A 15,260-nucleotide genomic window follows, 5' to 3' on the forward strand; every position below is an offset into this window, starting at 1 on the left:
AAATAATAAAGATTGATTAGCTGCATCAAACTGGTCTGCAGAACCTTTTTTTTTATTATTATAAAATGGTTCAGACATCAGACAGTATGGAACATGAAATATGACTAATTGCTCAGATTTTTTTAATTCATAAACCATGGGGTGCTGGTGTTTGGAATTTAATAAGCGAAGGTCATTTTGATTATATAGAACCAATTGTATTACCAGTAGGCCTGCGTAAGTAGGTCTTACACAATTTAATCACACAATAATTTACCAGGCATTTCATTATTATTACCATCTTTGCAGGCTCAAATTAATGTGTAGCTTAACTTCAAGGGCAGCATTTTCTACTATGGAACAGGCTGAATTATTACAGTCAGGAGGTTGTTTTTTCACTAAAATTAGAGTTATACTACAATCTAAGAAAAACAACCCATGAATGTTAAACAAGGAAACCATGTCAGATAGGCATAGAGAGAGTGGCTTGCTTTTGGTTTGTTGATTGCTAATTCCTTGTTGGGATTGTAAAGCAAACAGGGCAGATGTCTCAAAGGACACAGGACTTGAACCAAACAACATGAAATCTACATCAACATCAATAGTCCGGATGGTATCCCATGCCAAACTAATAAAAATATTCTTCTTTTAAAACATAGGAGGACAGGTCTCCTGCTCAGAGGACCCTCTAATGTGACAGCAGAAAGATGTCATCATTTGCAGTCCATTATTGTGTCTCAAACGATTCCAACAGCAAAGACTCCAGGGTTATCACTTCTATACAGATATAATCTGAAATTATTAGACGCATAGCATCAAAGATATTAGAAACCAAACTTTAAAGAGCTACCATTGCATCTATTTTCTTCCCTAATTAAATTCAACAATCTCAAAGCTCCTAGTGAGATTATTTTAATCAAAATTATATCTCATTTTTATCAAGACATCCATACTTCTTGGCACATACAGGACTTTTTGGTTGTTATTATTCTTCACATAGGCCAATTCTAGTAAAGGAGAAAGCCTTAAAAATATCTGCTTAATTTTTTCTGGCCCTATCTCCTAGTTCTATCATTTCAGTTTCCTGCGCACATGTCACTTCAATACACTAGATCAACCTCTAGACCGATCCCAAAACTCATTCTCTTTTTATTTCTCACATGCATTTTAGTCTCACTGAACATATTGTCTCACAATAGTGTCTCATTCCACGTGTAATGAGACGAGAGATTCTAAGCACTTAAAATACTTTAGAAGACTATTTTAGTGGTTTCCTTCAAAATGAACGTTTCCAGGGGAGTTTTGAACACGTGACTTTTTCAGAATCCAGAATTTTAGAACTTTAGAAGAGAATGCTTTGAGATATAAAGCTTTAACTCCTGCTGTTTCTGTTGCAAGCCTACAGTTCTATCAATATTTTGAGCCACAAGATGAAGTTTCACTCCTGTTTTGGGCCAGATGCACCAGATGCTGTTTCCCTACAGACTGTCTCAGCAGAAAAATATAAGTACCAAAGCCCTGTCACTACAGCACAGAGACTTGGCTACTCCTTGCCTCCTCTCCAGGAATCCACTTGCTTCCAAACCACAGCTCATTCCTAAGTCACCTGCACTTTCAGCACTGGTGGAAACTACACAGCAGAAGTAGAATTAGCAAGTCGGCGTTGTTACAAGGAGTCCACCAAAGCATTAAGCCCATACACAGGCAAACGCATTTTATTTTACTATATTCAAGTCAAACTGAAGTCAACCACATTTAGTTGAATACTTAAAAGCTTTGTTAAGTACAGTTTAATTCAACTTATGCTTGGCTACGTCAGAGCTGATATCAGAGGTTTTACTACTTAGCTGGCATCCAATCACAAAATCATTACTACCTCTGAAACTTAAATCCACCTTTTGCCACAAAATTGAGATGTTGTTTCTACCAATTCTGTAAAAATCTCCACCCACTCCAGAGATTTTTAAGGAGATAGAATCTTCTAACCTTCTTGCTTAAACTTAGGGAAACACTGGGAAAAACAAGAATAAACTTGATTAAAAATTCTTCTTAGTACAGAAAAGGTATAAAAATACTAATGATAAAATACAGCATTTTAATATTGATACTAATATTGTCTTCATTAATCAAAACATATCCTTCTATAAAATTGTAGCACTTAATATATTCAGGAAGCTACATACCAATTTAGGTCAAATTGCTAGACCATGACTCCCTTCTGTATGAAAAACGTGCCCAATGTTACTCTCCTTAAAGTGCAGTGTTTTATGAACTTTATGAATTTCAAAATTAATTTGTATTCAGTGAACCAACTGAGGAGGTAATCAGTTGCATTTTGCCAGCTAATCATAAACACTGAACTTGCACTTTGATACAGTTATATTTTTTGATGGGAAGACTATGTTTCTGTTTAACCCTGGCTACTTATTGAAATGAAATTTAAGTAGTAAATTAAATTGTACTCATACTTACAATAGGATAAAATTAACTAAAACTTTTCAATTAAGTTACAAGGAGGGAAAGGCATAGTGTGCATTATATCTATTGTATCTATGAAGACAACAAAATAGCTGCAGGCATATAAATACAGATGGGCACCAGATTCAGGAGCAGTTCTCTCCAAATACAGCAGGTAACCACAGGCGAACTGCAAGAACACAGAAAGTGGTACCCAGCTGGCACCACTGTTTGATTTTAAATTAAAAAACAGTTGAACAACGGTGCCTACTGAGTTATTAGAAATCTTGATACTTCAGTGATCTAATGGCCCAGAATTTCTTGAAGAAATTTCTTGAAGAAAGAGTTGAAAACAGCATCTGCAACACACACTTAAAAAAATATCTCTTCAAACTACATTACCAAATGTGTCTGATATTGGATTTCTGGTGTTACAAAGCAGCTGAACATGACTAGACAATGCTTTATGCTCTACAGAACTTCTGCATTAATACATCACCATTAAAAAGCAAATCCTGTATAAGCAAGTCAACTACAGTATGAGCCTTTGCATTTCAAGTTTTATAAAATCATTTTCAGTCATTAAGGTTTTTTTTTGCACAGCAGCAATTTTAGCATCTACTGTGTTTTGCAGCATGAGTGCCTTCAGCTTAGCGGTAGCTTCCTGAACACACATAATCCTGTCAAGTTTTCACCAGTTTCAGCTTCAAACGCCTGACACACTTTACCAAGTTTGACTAAATAGTACTGAGTCTGGTTTTAAACATTTAAAGATGTATCAGATAGTAAGGCATTTTCAGTTTAGAGTATCTTCTGTAAGGGGGGAGTAGAAATCCCTGTTTAGGTTTAACTTTTTTTGTCCTGCTTCTTTGGCATGAATGAAATTACAGATATTTTCTCTTTCTGGAAAGAAAATAGCAAATACATTTTTTCTTAAGCATTGATTTTAATATTCTCTTGTTGTTTTAACCACAATATATTCTAATACAGTCATCTCTCATCTACAATTATTAACAACAAAGGTTATTGGCAACTACCATACATGCTGTATTTAAAGAATCTATCCTTTCAAACTCCCTCCCTACTTCAAAAGCAGCCTTGAATTATTTGTTAAAATAAATCCTATTCAATATTTTTCTTCTAGAACTTTGTTTTGTGATACCTTTGCAAAACGAAAATTTTGTTTTTTAAACAAAGTATTCTATTTTATAAAGTAAAACCGATCAGCTTCATAAAAGCACCCAAACTACAGTTTGGAAGTTAACTGTTTCAACATTCAATAATTCTGGCAATTACTGCTTAATACTAACATATTAAAGTTGATTACTCCCAAACTCTTCATCATTAGGATATGTTTGTAAAATGCTTATGTTCAAGTACATAAAATGTTTAGCACGTGGTCACAGAAATCAAACAACCTGGACTTACCACTTACGATCATTGTACATTCTATTAATTCTATCCCATTCTGCATTCAACTGGGTTAGTGCATCTCCTATTTGAATTGCCTCAGGTCCAGATGCTTCTAATATAACATCAGGCTGTTTCTCATGTATGACTGCAATTTGATCCCCAAGTTTGTCCAAAATATCTTTTATGTTCTGCAAGCACAGTAATGACACAAGCCATTAGTACAGTCAATGCCAGTAAGAAATTTAAGAAAAAAAAAAGTCCAAAATGTAATCTCCTCAAAACACTGTTCCTAAAAATCAGTGGCTACAATAAGACCATGGCCATCAACAGTTTACAGATCAAATCAGTTTTAGCAACTGAACTGAATAGTCCATGACACCTTTTAAGCATGTGTCCTCAGGTTTTTATGAAGAGGGTTAAATATTGTATATATTCAACCTGTTGCTGAGGTAAAGGGGCAGGAACAAAACAGCAGTATCTTCATTGTTAAACAAATCTCCCTATTTCATGAAGATAAGGTATATATTCCTTCCTCATGTAAAAAATGAGCCACAAAACGTGACTTTAATATGCTTCATGTAAGCTCCCATATGCACAGAACTGCAAAAGCATAAGCTACATAAAAGTTGTAGATTTAAATGACAAAGGTAAAGCAATCTATCCCAAATATCATTGAACTGTGATTTGAAAATACCTTTATACCAGGTGCTGCTGTAAGACTGCCTTGGTATTCAGAGAACAAACAGTCCATGCAAACAGTGGAATTTACTTTTTGAATTTAAAACAATAATGCTTCTAAAAAGTCTATGCTCTGCTATTTGCTTCTTCTGAAAACAGCCTTAGAATATACAGAAATTCCAAAATCATACAAGATACCTGCACCAAAATAAAGTATTTTAAACCCATCTTAAACACTCCTATTTGTACTTAAGGGAGCACAGAAGGAAACAGGGACAAGAAAATATCATCAAAACAGAAGAGTCACCCACTTTGTCAAAGGTTGGCATCATTCCACTATTAGCTTTTGAAAACTATGAAAAAAAAAAAAAAAAGAAAAAAAAGAAAAGAAGAATGAAAGCATGTACACAGCATGAAGAAAACTCAGAAAGGTGGACTGCAATTCTGAAAAGCTTTTAAAGGACTTGTATAACACCTGCTCTAGGTGAGAAGTAAAGCCTGATCACCTCAAATAGGACACATGAACCCTAGCCCATGGAGGCACATCTACACTGTACCACACCAAGTGCAATTCCCGACTCCAATGGATATTTTCTGTGGGAATCTTTGTACCGTGCTCCTTTGCGTACCAGGACTCGGACTTATCCACATTTAACTCACATTTGACATTAGGATTCAATATTTTCAAACATACTTTATTCATCCCCCTTTGAAGAAGGGCAAATACTTAACCAGTTCCTCATCATTAATCACACAGGTAAATCCACCACCTGGCAATTGGGTGAAATGGGAGCTTAAAACTGAGCACATATTGATGCTTTGCTAATCAGAATGAGTACCATTCCCTTCTGGCTTCATATAAAACTTCATATAAAAGTCAAGAACCTCCCTTCCTGCCTCATCCCACATGAGCAACTGTTTTCCCATGACACAGAGAACAGCAGGTGTATTAAGGAGACCAAGCATGAACGTAAGTAGATTGGCTTTAGTGTTTCTCTACATATTATGTACACTATGTGATGAAAAACACAACAGTTACTCCAACAAGAGAAGTCAAAGCCTTTTCTCGCAGCCTCCCACCCAGCTTCCACAATGCTCCACTCTGTATCCAGATCCTGCATAAAAGAAAAATTAGCCACAAAACTGTCTCATCATTTAATTTTGAGTGCATATTGGTCCTGAACATACTAAGCAAAAGTACAAATACAGCTATACAGTCACTAAGGTTGTCTCTTCTGCTACTCCCTTCTCCTGTGCTCTCTGAATATAATGCTTAGGCATGCAGTACCTTCAGTGCATCTTCCTGAGTCGAAAAATCCTCATAGATGCCAGTATTTAGCTCTGGTGCATTCAGCAGCAGTTCAACATCAGCCATGGCCAGCAAGACTTTGTTGATTTCAACCAAGTATTCAGCAGAAAAAGGCAAGGTCCTTCCTCCTGTTGCAAAGGGTCCTTTTAACCTCTGCTGGACAGGGGTCGCCTAAAAACATGGAAGTTCATTTTGTATTTCAAAGAATAAGCAATTTTATGAAAAAATCCTAAATCAGTCAGAAAGCTGCAAGTCCAGCGGAGAACTATTTCTATATTTATTCAAAAATTTAGAAAACAGTAGATATCACACATCACAATGATCCTGCGTTATTATTAAAACTCTGGGGCGTGAGAAGGGCACTGTGGTTTCTCTCACCTTGCTCCTTACCGTTTCCAGAAATTACACTTCTTGATTGAGCCTGTATCTAGTTGTGATTACAACCCACTGTCTGCTTCCTTTACCATCCCAGAAACTACTGATTTACTGAAGCAGGCTTTTTTTTAACTCTCTACATTCTTTTCAATAAGCACCCCCACTCGCAGTTCCCAACCATTTTTTAAAGAGTGTTCCACAATATGCTTTTTGCATCAATAAGAGACTCTAACTCCTCAAGAGTTCAGCAATTGTTATCTGCTCTGGCTGGAAGACCAGATTATCTAGCCAAGTACCATGTTAGCAGATAAGAAAGAACTAACATTAATTTAATGCAGCTTCTTCTTGTCTCATAAATGATGGCCTGAATCTGAAGCACTAGGAAACCAGCTGCAAGAAGCTATACTCTGCCACGCCTGGCAAAGGCAAGCAGAGCTAGGTGAAGCAGATACTCCAAAGACTGAAAGCAATTTTTTGCTGAAAAGGTATCTTGTCCAACAGGATTCAGTTCCCATCTCTGGAAACAGACCAGTTGTTTAAGATGAGCAACCGAAAAGTAAACCCACCTCCAAATAACTAAAGAATTCAAGTAACTTCTAAGCTAACTAAGCTACCATCCTGTACTCAGTGAATTTGAGTCAAGTAAGCCAGAGGCACCCAACTATACGATTTACTAAAAGCTGAGAATACACTTAAGAGTGTGAAGAACAAAGGTATGTTCACAGCAATTTCAACCCGTAAATTTTACTCTGCAGTTAGTCTGAGCTGAGTGCACACGTGCAAATCACTAGCACAGCTGACAACCAGTAAAATATTAAGCCCTAACAAAGTTGTTTGCAAACACCTGTTTGTATCTTCCTTCTCCACATGTTTCTGAGTATTTCAAGTATACTACTCAAATTAACTGGAATCAAACGTGCAGCTTGTGTAGTTCAAAAGAAAAAAGGACTGCAGCTGAAAATATGTGTCTACATATTCACCATTCAGGAATTCCTCTCATCCAGTGAATGCTCCTAAGGATTTTATTTATTTTGCGCTAGTTTGGGTTGTTTAGTTTGTTCTTTTGTTTTGAAACTGGGGATACAGTTGTACTTCCACAAGACCTTTACCACCAAACTTGGTACACTTTTCATTCATTGCATACCAAAGAAATAGGCTGTACAGACACATAAGTATAAATTGAATCTCCTGAAAACAAGTATTACATACAAGCATCGTAAAATACTTAGCATTGCTTTTGATTCAGTAACAGTACAGCAAGCAAACACCACAGTAAAAACCATAGGCTTTAGTTACAAATCAAGCATCTCGGTCCCCGATGCTCCCCAAACACATTTTCTTGAGGTGCTGTACACATTTTGTCAGTTTCTATCACTGAAATTTGGAGCAAAAGCCCAAGGCTGATTTCCTGTGGAAGGAACAGCCTCAGTTCCAAAGAAATCAGACAAAACTCATGCAAGTCAAAGTATCTTTTCCCCAGCAATGTGGAATAAGCCTAAGCTTGAACAAGCACTATGATGCTACAGCGCAGCTGCCTTCAATATCTTCACAAGGTGTGTTCTCTAACTCTCCGTCATCCCACAAATCCCATTCTCACACAGGCGACAGTCCAGAATCTGGACTTCATCCAAATGAACAGGTCACTTACTATCTTTCTACTTCACACCCATTGCATTATCTCCCATTAGAAAAAACCTTGCACAAAATTTAAAACAGCATCCATTGGCATGCAGCAAACTTGTTTTCCACTTGTTGCCAACACTGACATATACAGACACTTTCTGCTTCCCCAGTAGCACTGTCCTGGGCCAGGTTGGTGCTTTTCTGCAGAGCAGTGAATTTCTCCTGGTGCTGCTCCTGCAGAGCACACACTCATCTCCAGCTGCCTCCCATCACTGAGATGATGTTTCCTCCTTTCACAACCCTCCTTCTTAAAGGCGAGCATATGTAAGTGGCAAACACATTAGTGCTTTACTATAGCAGAGTTCTAATTGTTCAGCTGTTCTCTACCTTGCATTGCAGACTGGCAGCTTCTAAAATGCAGCATGATGTACTAAAAAATGGAAAAGTTTGACACTACTGTCTCACACAAATCAAACACCTAAATGTCATGGAAGCTGGTTTGTTGTGTTTTGGGGGTTTTGTTTGGGTTTTTTTAATTAAAAAAAAAAAAGGGGGGGGGGGGGGATCAAATTCTTAAGCACAGAATTTGGTTTCAGATTTTCTTCCCCTTTCCTCTTTTATAATGAAATATGTTTTGAAACAAAATCTACCAAGGATTCAACTCAAGGAGATACTCTGACTTGCTTCCCAGTTACTGCTTAAGAAATTGACATAAAATTAAATAATTTAACTTTCATGCTTAACTACATAATTATTTTAACAAAAAGTGTTTGCCCAGTCTCATCTCAGATAATCACGTTACTTATCATCTTTGCAAATAAATAGCCTTTTGATCAGATTTGCTCGCTTTTTAACCATTGCTTGTACCCGCTCTCTCACACACAAAATATTTCATAGCCGGTTTTCCAGGAAAAGGTTTTCCAAAGCTAAAATCTAATGTCTATTTTATTTGTTTTTCTGGGTTAATAACTTCAATCAGTAAGCAACATATTTGTGCTCAATATAGCTAATGGTTCACATTTAAGTAACCCGGAATCTTCCCTATAAAAAGCAAAATAGGCAAACAAACATGTTTTCTTTATTACAGGAATAGTACTTCAAGAACCTTCAAGATGATATCTGTGTTTCAGTTTACAGGAAAAGCTGCACTGTGCCTGCAACAGCAAATTCACCATCTGCAAAATTATCATTTTCACTTCAAAACAGTTTTCTGAAATCTGGGAAAAATCTCTCAGGAACTTTAGTCAAGTAATTACCTCTGCAATTCAAGGTTTAATTTCTCCTTTCCCTCATTCTGAGCCAAGTCAGAATAGAGCAATTTAGACAAATACTAAAAAGCAAGGTTGAAAAAGAAGGAACAAACTTCTCATGCAGGCTTTTCTAGCTAACATATTTGTGGCAAAACAAGGGTTAATCAGAAGTACCTGCTATGCGGAAGGGTTACAAATATTTCAGAGACATTTAACTCCACAATCCCTAGAAGAATACATTATGAGCAATATTTATGATCGAGCTACTTCCAGCAAATCAACACATAGATATACATTACTTTCAAGCACCATAAATAAGTCCTCTCCTCCACACTCATTTACAAAAACATAAACAATGTGTTACAGAAAGCCTTAATTGGAGCCTACTCCCCAGCTTGGCAGCTGAAATCTTTCTTTCCCTCCTTGTTTATTCATTTCAAACCTAGTTTCTCTTCCTCTGCTCCCTGCAACTTTCTTACATCAACATGAGGGGTTGAGCCAGCTGCACACCACTGGGTCAAGAACTCATTTAGTGCTTCTCTGTCCTGAGCTAAGGTGGGCAAAAAGCACTGCAGTTTTCTACTTGGTAGTCTGGGGGCCCTAGGGATGCATCTGGGGTTTCCAGTCTCTACTGACTAAAGAAGGGGGAGGGAAGAGTGTTCAGGCACAGAACAGAATGGCAAAAACTGGGGAGGGGCAGTTTCTGTTTAAGAACTTTAGCATCAGGGTCAGTCAAGTCCACCAGCTCCAAGAAAATTCTGGAGCAACTGTGATCATCTAAAATGATAATGGTATCTGGCAACACTATTTCTTGCTTTAGAAATTGTATGGTCCCATACCAGTTTGGGTGTTCAAGATCAACTAGTAAAGCAGGTGACAGAATGAGCCATAAGGGTAAAATAAGGCCACTTAGGCTGGCTCACGACTCAGCTATCAGAAAGCTAGAGGCACAAGCACATGAAGCAGAAGTAGCAGTTTCTAACTATGCAGCAGTCATGAAAACTGCTGTGGACCCTTTCTGAAAGCCAAGCTGACTCAGCCAGGCTAGGAACTGCATCTGGGAGTAAAAGGATAATTTTATACAATTTAACTAATTCTGAGCAAAGATTATGTTTCTCCATCATTAGTCTATTGTAATTGCTATGGTAATCCATATTTGCATGTTACTCTGCTTTCAGCACCCAGTTTACCAAAACGGAGTAATCCAGGAATGGATCCAGCAGTGCCAGGGATTAGCTGCAGTATATCCCTACAGAAAAGCGCTTTATAGGAGGCAAAGGGTCTTTCTTAGAAGATCAGCCAGCCTGCAGTGAGACCAACAGGGACAAGGAAGGCCAGTCTGTGGCACAACTGGACTGCTCCCATTAGCAAAGGACCACCCAGGTGCAGCTGTTTTCGTTTTCAGTGTGGTAATTGATTTACTCAAACCAGCTGATGGTCAAACAGAAAAACTGAATCATGTTATTTTACTTTAAATGTGTACGGATCCCCACTTCTTTCAAACAAATATCCTGGCATAAGTCCCAAAGATCTCATGTGCAAGTACCACAGCACACCAGGAGTGACCACAAGGGAACAACAGAGCCATCAGATGTCAGACAGGTAAAGAAATCCCAGGGCCACCATGGGAGGATATAATTTGAAAAAGTTTATCAGATTTAAAAGGTTTACTTTCATATCTGATACGGAATAGCCTACGTGACCAAGGAGAGCACACCATCTGCCATAGGTCTGCAGCTCTCATGTGCAGCTGAAGCCACATAGCACTGCAGCTTGGAACCAAGAGCAACACATTATCATTTTGTGGTGCAAGTCTCTCAGGGAACCCGAGCATTTTATCCCTGCCTCCAAGTTAATTGTTACTGTGTTAAAAAGTTACGGAGCAGTCAAAAAGAGACTGATTGTTTTTCATTATGAAGCAGAAACTGAGGAGTTCTTGACAGATTGCCTAGCCCCCAAGCTTGTCCAAGAAATTACTTACTGCTTCACAAGGTTCCTCTCTGTTATTACCTAAAATATTAATGTAATTACCATGCGACCAAAGTGTTTGGAAGGATGAAAAATAGAGAGAAAGAAAACAAATGAAAAAAACCCCAAAACAACAAACCACACCAAACACCCATAAAACCACTAAACCACAAAGACAAAAAAAAGACAAAAATCCCAAACAAAACACACACACACAAAACCCAAAACAAAACCAAACAAACAAAAAAACCCCACAACAACTAGGACTATCTGTACCCTCCATGATTAAGATGTACAGCTTTCTGGGCAGTAGATTTTATCAGACTTTGACATCCTATTAAATCAGTTGTGAAATTGTTTGTCAAGACCTGCACACACACATTATCACACATAACTCTTCTCATCAGAAATACTTCAACCTTTGTCATTTTTATTAATCTTCATTGTGTACAGTAATATCAATCACATGAGGGTAGTTTTCACTCCCTAAGCACTTGAGACAGTGAAAGGCAGCGTCAGAGCAGCTACAATATCCCGACCACAGGATGCAGAGGCACTGAGTTTAAGCCTTAAAGTAGCCTTTTTCACACCTGCACTAAACAGACATTGAATCAGGTTGTTTGAGACAGGGTACCAAAAACAGCTAAGCATAATCCACATGAGACTGGCAAGAGAAACTGTCCTAATTCAACAACACTGGCCAGATCACAATCTAAGACTTGGGCCTCATGGCTAGGATATTTTGGACCTATGATGACTATGCAAAAATCCAAAACTAGTATACATAGATAATTTCCTAATTAAAAATGAATGTTGTCATTATGAAAACACTTCTTTCCACAAAGGTGTCAAAAGAACAGCCATAAAACCCTAATATACTAATATCTAAGGCTCGGTACCTAGCGTTCACTCTGTTTGCTCTAAGAAAAATAAAAACAAAAAAAGTCTCATTTACCTGAAGTTTTTGTTCACCTTCCACACCTTGCAGCCCTGACAGACGGTGCTCAGCCTCATCCAGCCACTTCATTAGACTGTCATGTTCCTTCTTGTACTGGGAAAACACTGGAGAGAGTTCTACCACCTGCCTCCTTTGAAATGACCTGCATTCCTACAATCCAGTGAATTAGGAAAATATGGTATAAGAAGAGGGAAGCAGTGAACACAATAGGTCTTATTTATTTGATAAACAAAAATACTTGAGGGATTCATTTGAAGAAGCTAATTCCAAAACATGCAACAGTATCCATTTCTTTTTTTAAATAACTATATTCTATTTATCTGCAAAGATGTAATCAAAGCCAACCTGAGGATCTTACCCAGCCTCTGAGCTACAACTCACCTTAGAAACTCTAATATGATTCAAACAGGTGAGCTAAAAGGAATGTAAGAATATAGATCCCCTTTGTTCTACACAGAAACATTTTCAATATGGCATGTGTATGAAAGCACCGCAACATACTAGAAAGTCCGCAATTGCAGATAACACCGTCTCTAGGAAGCGAGAGGAATTCAGGAGGAGACTCATATTCACACAAACCTCTTTAGCTGGGAACTCTAATATGTTTGTGTACGTATGCCTACATAGTCACTCTTCGCACAGCCTGGTGGTGGAGACAAACCTCTGCTGGAAGGCCAGTGAAGACAAGTGAAGCAAATGCCCAGTTGTCAGCACCCATCTGTGTAAATATATTTAGGGTGGCCCTCTGTGAGAAGGACTTTAAAAAAATCAAAGCCACTCCCCAAAAACTCTGGAATGACAAAATTTGTATTTTGGAATTGCAAATATTCAGAGAGTCAGGCTTTGTGTATACACATTTGCCTGTTCCCCAGAAAAATCTTATACACTAAAAAATTCATAACCTGGTTGTAAGTGGGATACTAAAGGGAAAACTGCAAATATGAGCTTTAACTACAGTAAATACCATAATCATACCTGCACACCATTGTACTTTTTCTGCAGAAGTAACAGCTGTATGCGGATCTTCTCTCTCTTATGGTCCTCCATTGGCTGCTGTAACAACTGCGCTCCTCTCTGTAAAACTTCTTCAATCTGAGCTCTTTCTTGGTCCAGCTAAAAATTACACAATTCTGTGTTATTTACAGAAAGCTCAGCTATGGTTTCCAAAATGAATGTATGACCTGCTCAGATATTAACAGTAATGGTACTGAATTGTTGTTTTATTATCCAAACGTGAGCCAAACAAATTCAAGCAGAAATTCTACTCCACAACTACCAAATCCTAAAATCCAGCTTGGTCATTCCATAAACTGCAGAAAGAGAAGCCTGCAGGAACCTCACTCAATGAGCCAGCAGTAGGCCACCACAGTGAGAGGATGCTATGACTTCAGCTCCATTTCTATTCTGAGCATTCCTTGACAATAATAAGCAAGCTCAGAGCAGAATAGAAAAAAAAAAAACCCACACCAAAACATAATAATTATAAACATAGCACAAAGGGAAGCATATGTTCTATAACAATAAGTCCTTCTGCAGAGGCCTTTTAAAAATGGCTTTCTGTACTATACATGTCATTTTCTATAGACTGACATTCAGCTTTCCAGCTCAGTTTATATTTCGCAAGCTTAAAAGGAAAGCACATAGGCTGGCCTGGCAGGACTTTACCCAATTTTGTAGCTAACAAGGCTCTTGTGGACAAGATACAAACAAAAATATGACAGCTTTACACAGGTAAATAGCAGACCCTAGATAAGAATCTAGAAAAATATACATTTTGTTCTAAATTCTTATTACAGCACTCTTACTTGCTCTTCGTCTCACAAGTACTCACTGGCCTGACCTATACACTGTGATTCAATAATCACAACAGTTTAACCTTAAAGTGAAAAAAATATCTACCCAATGCAATAGATTAGAGGCCCAAAATTGTCAAATGCATAGGAAGAGCCTCAGCTGCATTAGCTAATCACTTCAACATAAGTTCAGATAGTTAGATATAAAAAAAAAAAAACAAACAGCCTTGCACTCTATTACTTTTACAGGAAGGATTCCTCATAAACAGTTACTTTAAAGAGAAGAGAGAAGACAAATGGAAACCGAAGTTCACTACCTGAAATATATAAAAACATGATGGAAATGCAGACTGATGCACAACTGGTTACTCTCAATGCACCAGTCAAGAGACAGCAAATATGGGAAAATTATGTGAAAACTGTGCGCTGTTTCTAACAACCTAGTAATTCCTTTCATTTTCTACTACTTTCTTAAAAAGATATTCTCAGAATTCTCCTCCAAGGTCTAGCGGAATGTAACACATGGACAAAATACTCCATTATTTAATTCTTCCACTGCCCACAAACCTTTTCATCTTCCCCACTTAACTCCAGATGCTTTTCCACAACTTTTAACATATTCTGTATATCACTCTCAAATTTTTCCAGGTCTGGAAGAGCTACTCTGACTTCTCGGGGCTCTGACATGACAGGAAGTCGTTCTTGGCCAACAAGTATCTGCAAAGCAAAATAAAACTTCATTCAACCTAAAAATTTAGTGTGAGTTGTCACACAGTGTTTAATGATTTAAGCCAATTCTCCATGAGCAGGCATATGCGGGACCATCAGATATCAGCATTAAAAAAATTGCAAGAGTTGTTTAATCTAACACTATTACCAAGCTTTTACCTTCAAAATTCAATCTGAGCATTTTGGTCTCAAAACAAACAAAAAACCTCCCGTCACATTAGCTTATGGTGGTGTTCTGCAATTCGTATAAATATGTACTGCAATATATAATTTTTTTTAATCTTCATAACAGAAAGTTATTTGTAAATTTTCTCTTGCAACTCAAGTCACCTACCTGCTGCTCAGGTAAAAAAAGCAGTTGGTCTAAAATCAGTCTGCCCATTTTTCAGATACAAATATCTACACTTTAAAGAGAATCAAAAGCAGCAAAATGCTATTCTAACACAAAGATCTATCCTCTAAAGCCATTTGCCATCATTTTGACATAGACCCCTCAAGCATGTTTTGAAGCTCGCTCATTCTCACCTTGGCACTTTTGATGTGCTGAGAGACCTTCTCAAAGTTACGGTTCAGTTCTGACAGTTTGGGTTCAACAAGTTCACGGCATGACACTCCCCGACCATTCATTAGGATGATAGCCTGGTCACGCACATTATCCACTCGAAGACTAACATCATCTAATTCAGATATTAAGCGCTGAGAAATGAAAAAAAAAAAAAAAAAAAAAA

At 37.7% G+C, this 15,260-nt stretch overlaps 1 protein-coding gene across 2 annotated transcripts in view; it reads right to left on the minus strand.

The window, feature by feature from the left end:
* UTRN (utrophin) overlaps positions 1-15,260 on the minus strand; it is a 372,502-nt gene that overhangs the window by 226,156 nt on the left and 131,086 nt on the right. For both annotated transcript variants that reach the window (XM_065057531.1, XM_021294904.2), the window contains 6 exons: positions 15,058-15,228; positions 14,371-14,520; positions 12,986-13,123; positions 12,008-12,160; positions 5,816-6,007; positions 3,865-4,037 (listed from right to left, as the gene is read on the minus strand). In XM_065057531.1, the coding sequence (XP_064913603.1) occupies positions 3,865-4,037; positions 5,816-6,007; positions 12,008-12,160; positions 12,986-13,123; positions 14,371-14,520; positions 15,058-15,228 (977 nt within the window). The remainder of the gene's footprint in view (positions 1-3,864; positions 4,038-5,815; positions 6,008-12,007; positions 12,161-12,985; positions 13,124-14,370; positions 14,521-15,057; positions 15,229-15,260) is intronic.

Source organism: Columba livia, chromosome 3 (genome assembly GCF_036013475.1).
Source record: "Columba livia isolate bColLiv1 breed racing homer chromosome 3, bColLiv1.pat.W.v2, whole genome shotgun sequence".
In the NCBI taxonomy this organism is placed as follows: domain Eukaryota; kingdom Metazoa; phylum Chordata; class Aves; order Columbiformes; family Columbidae; genus Columba; species Columba livia.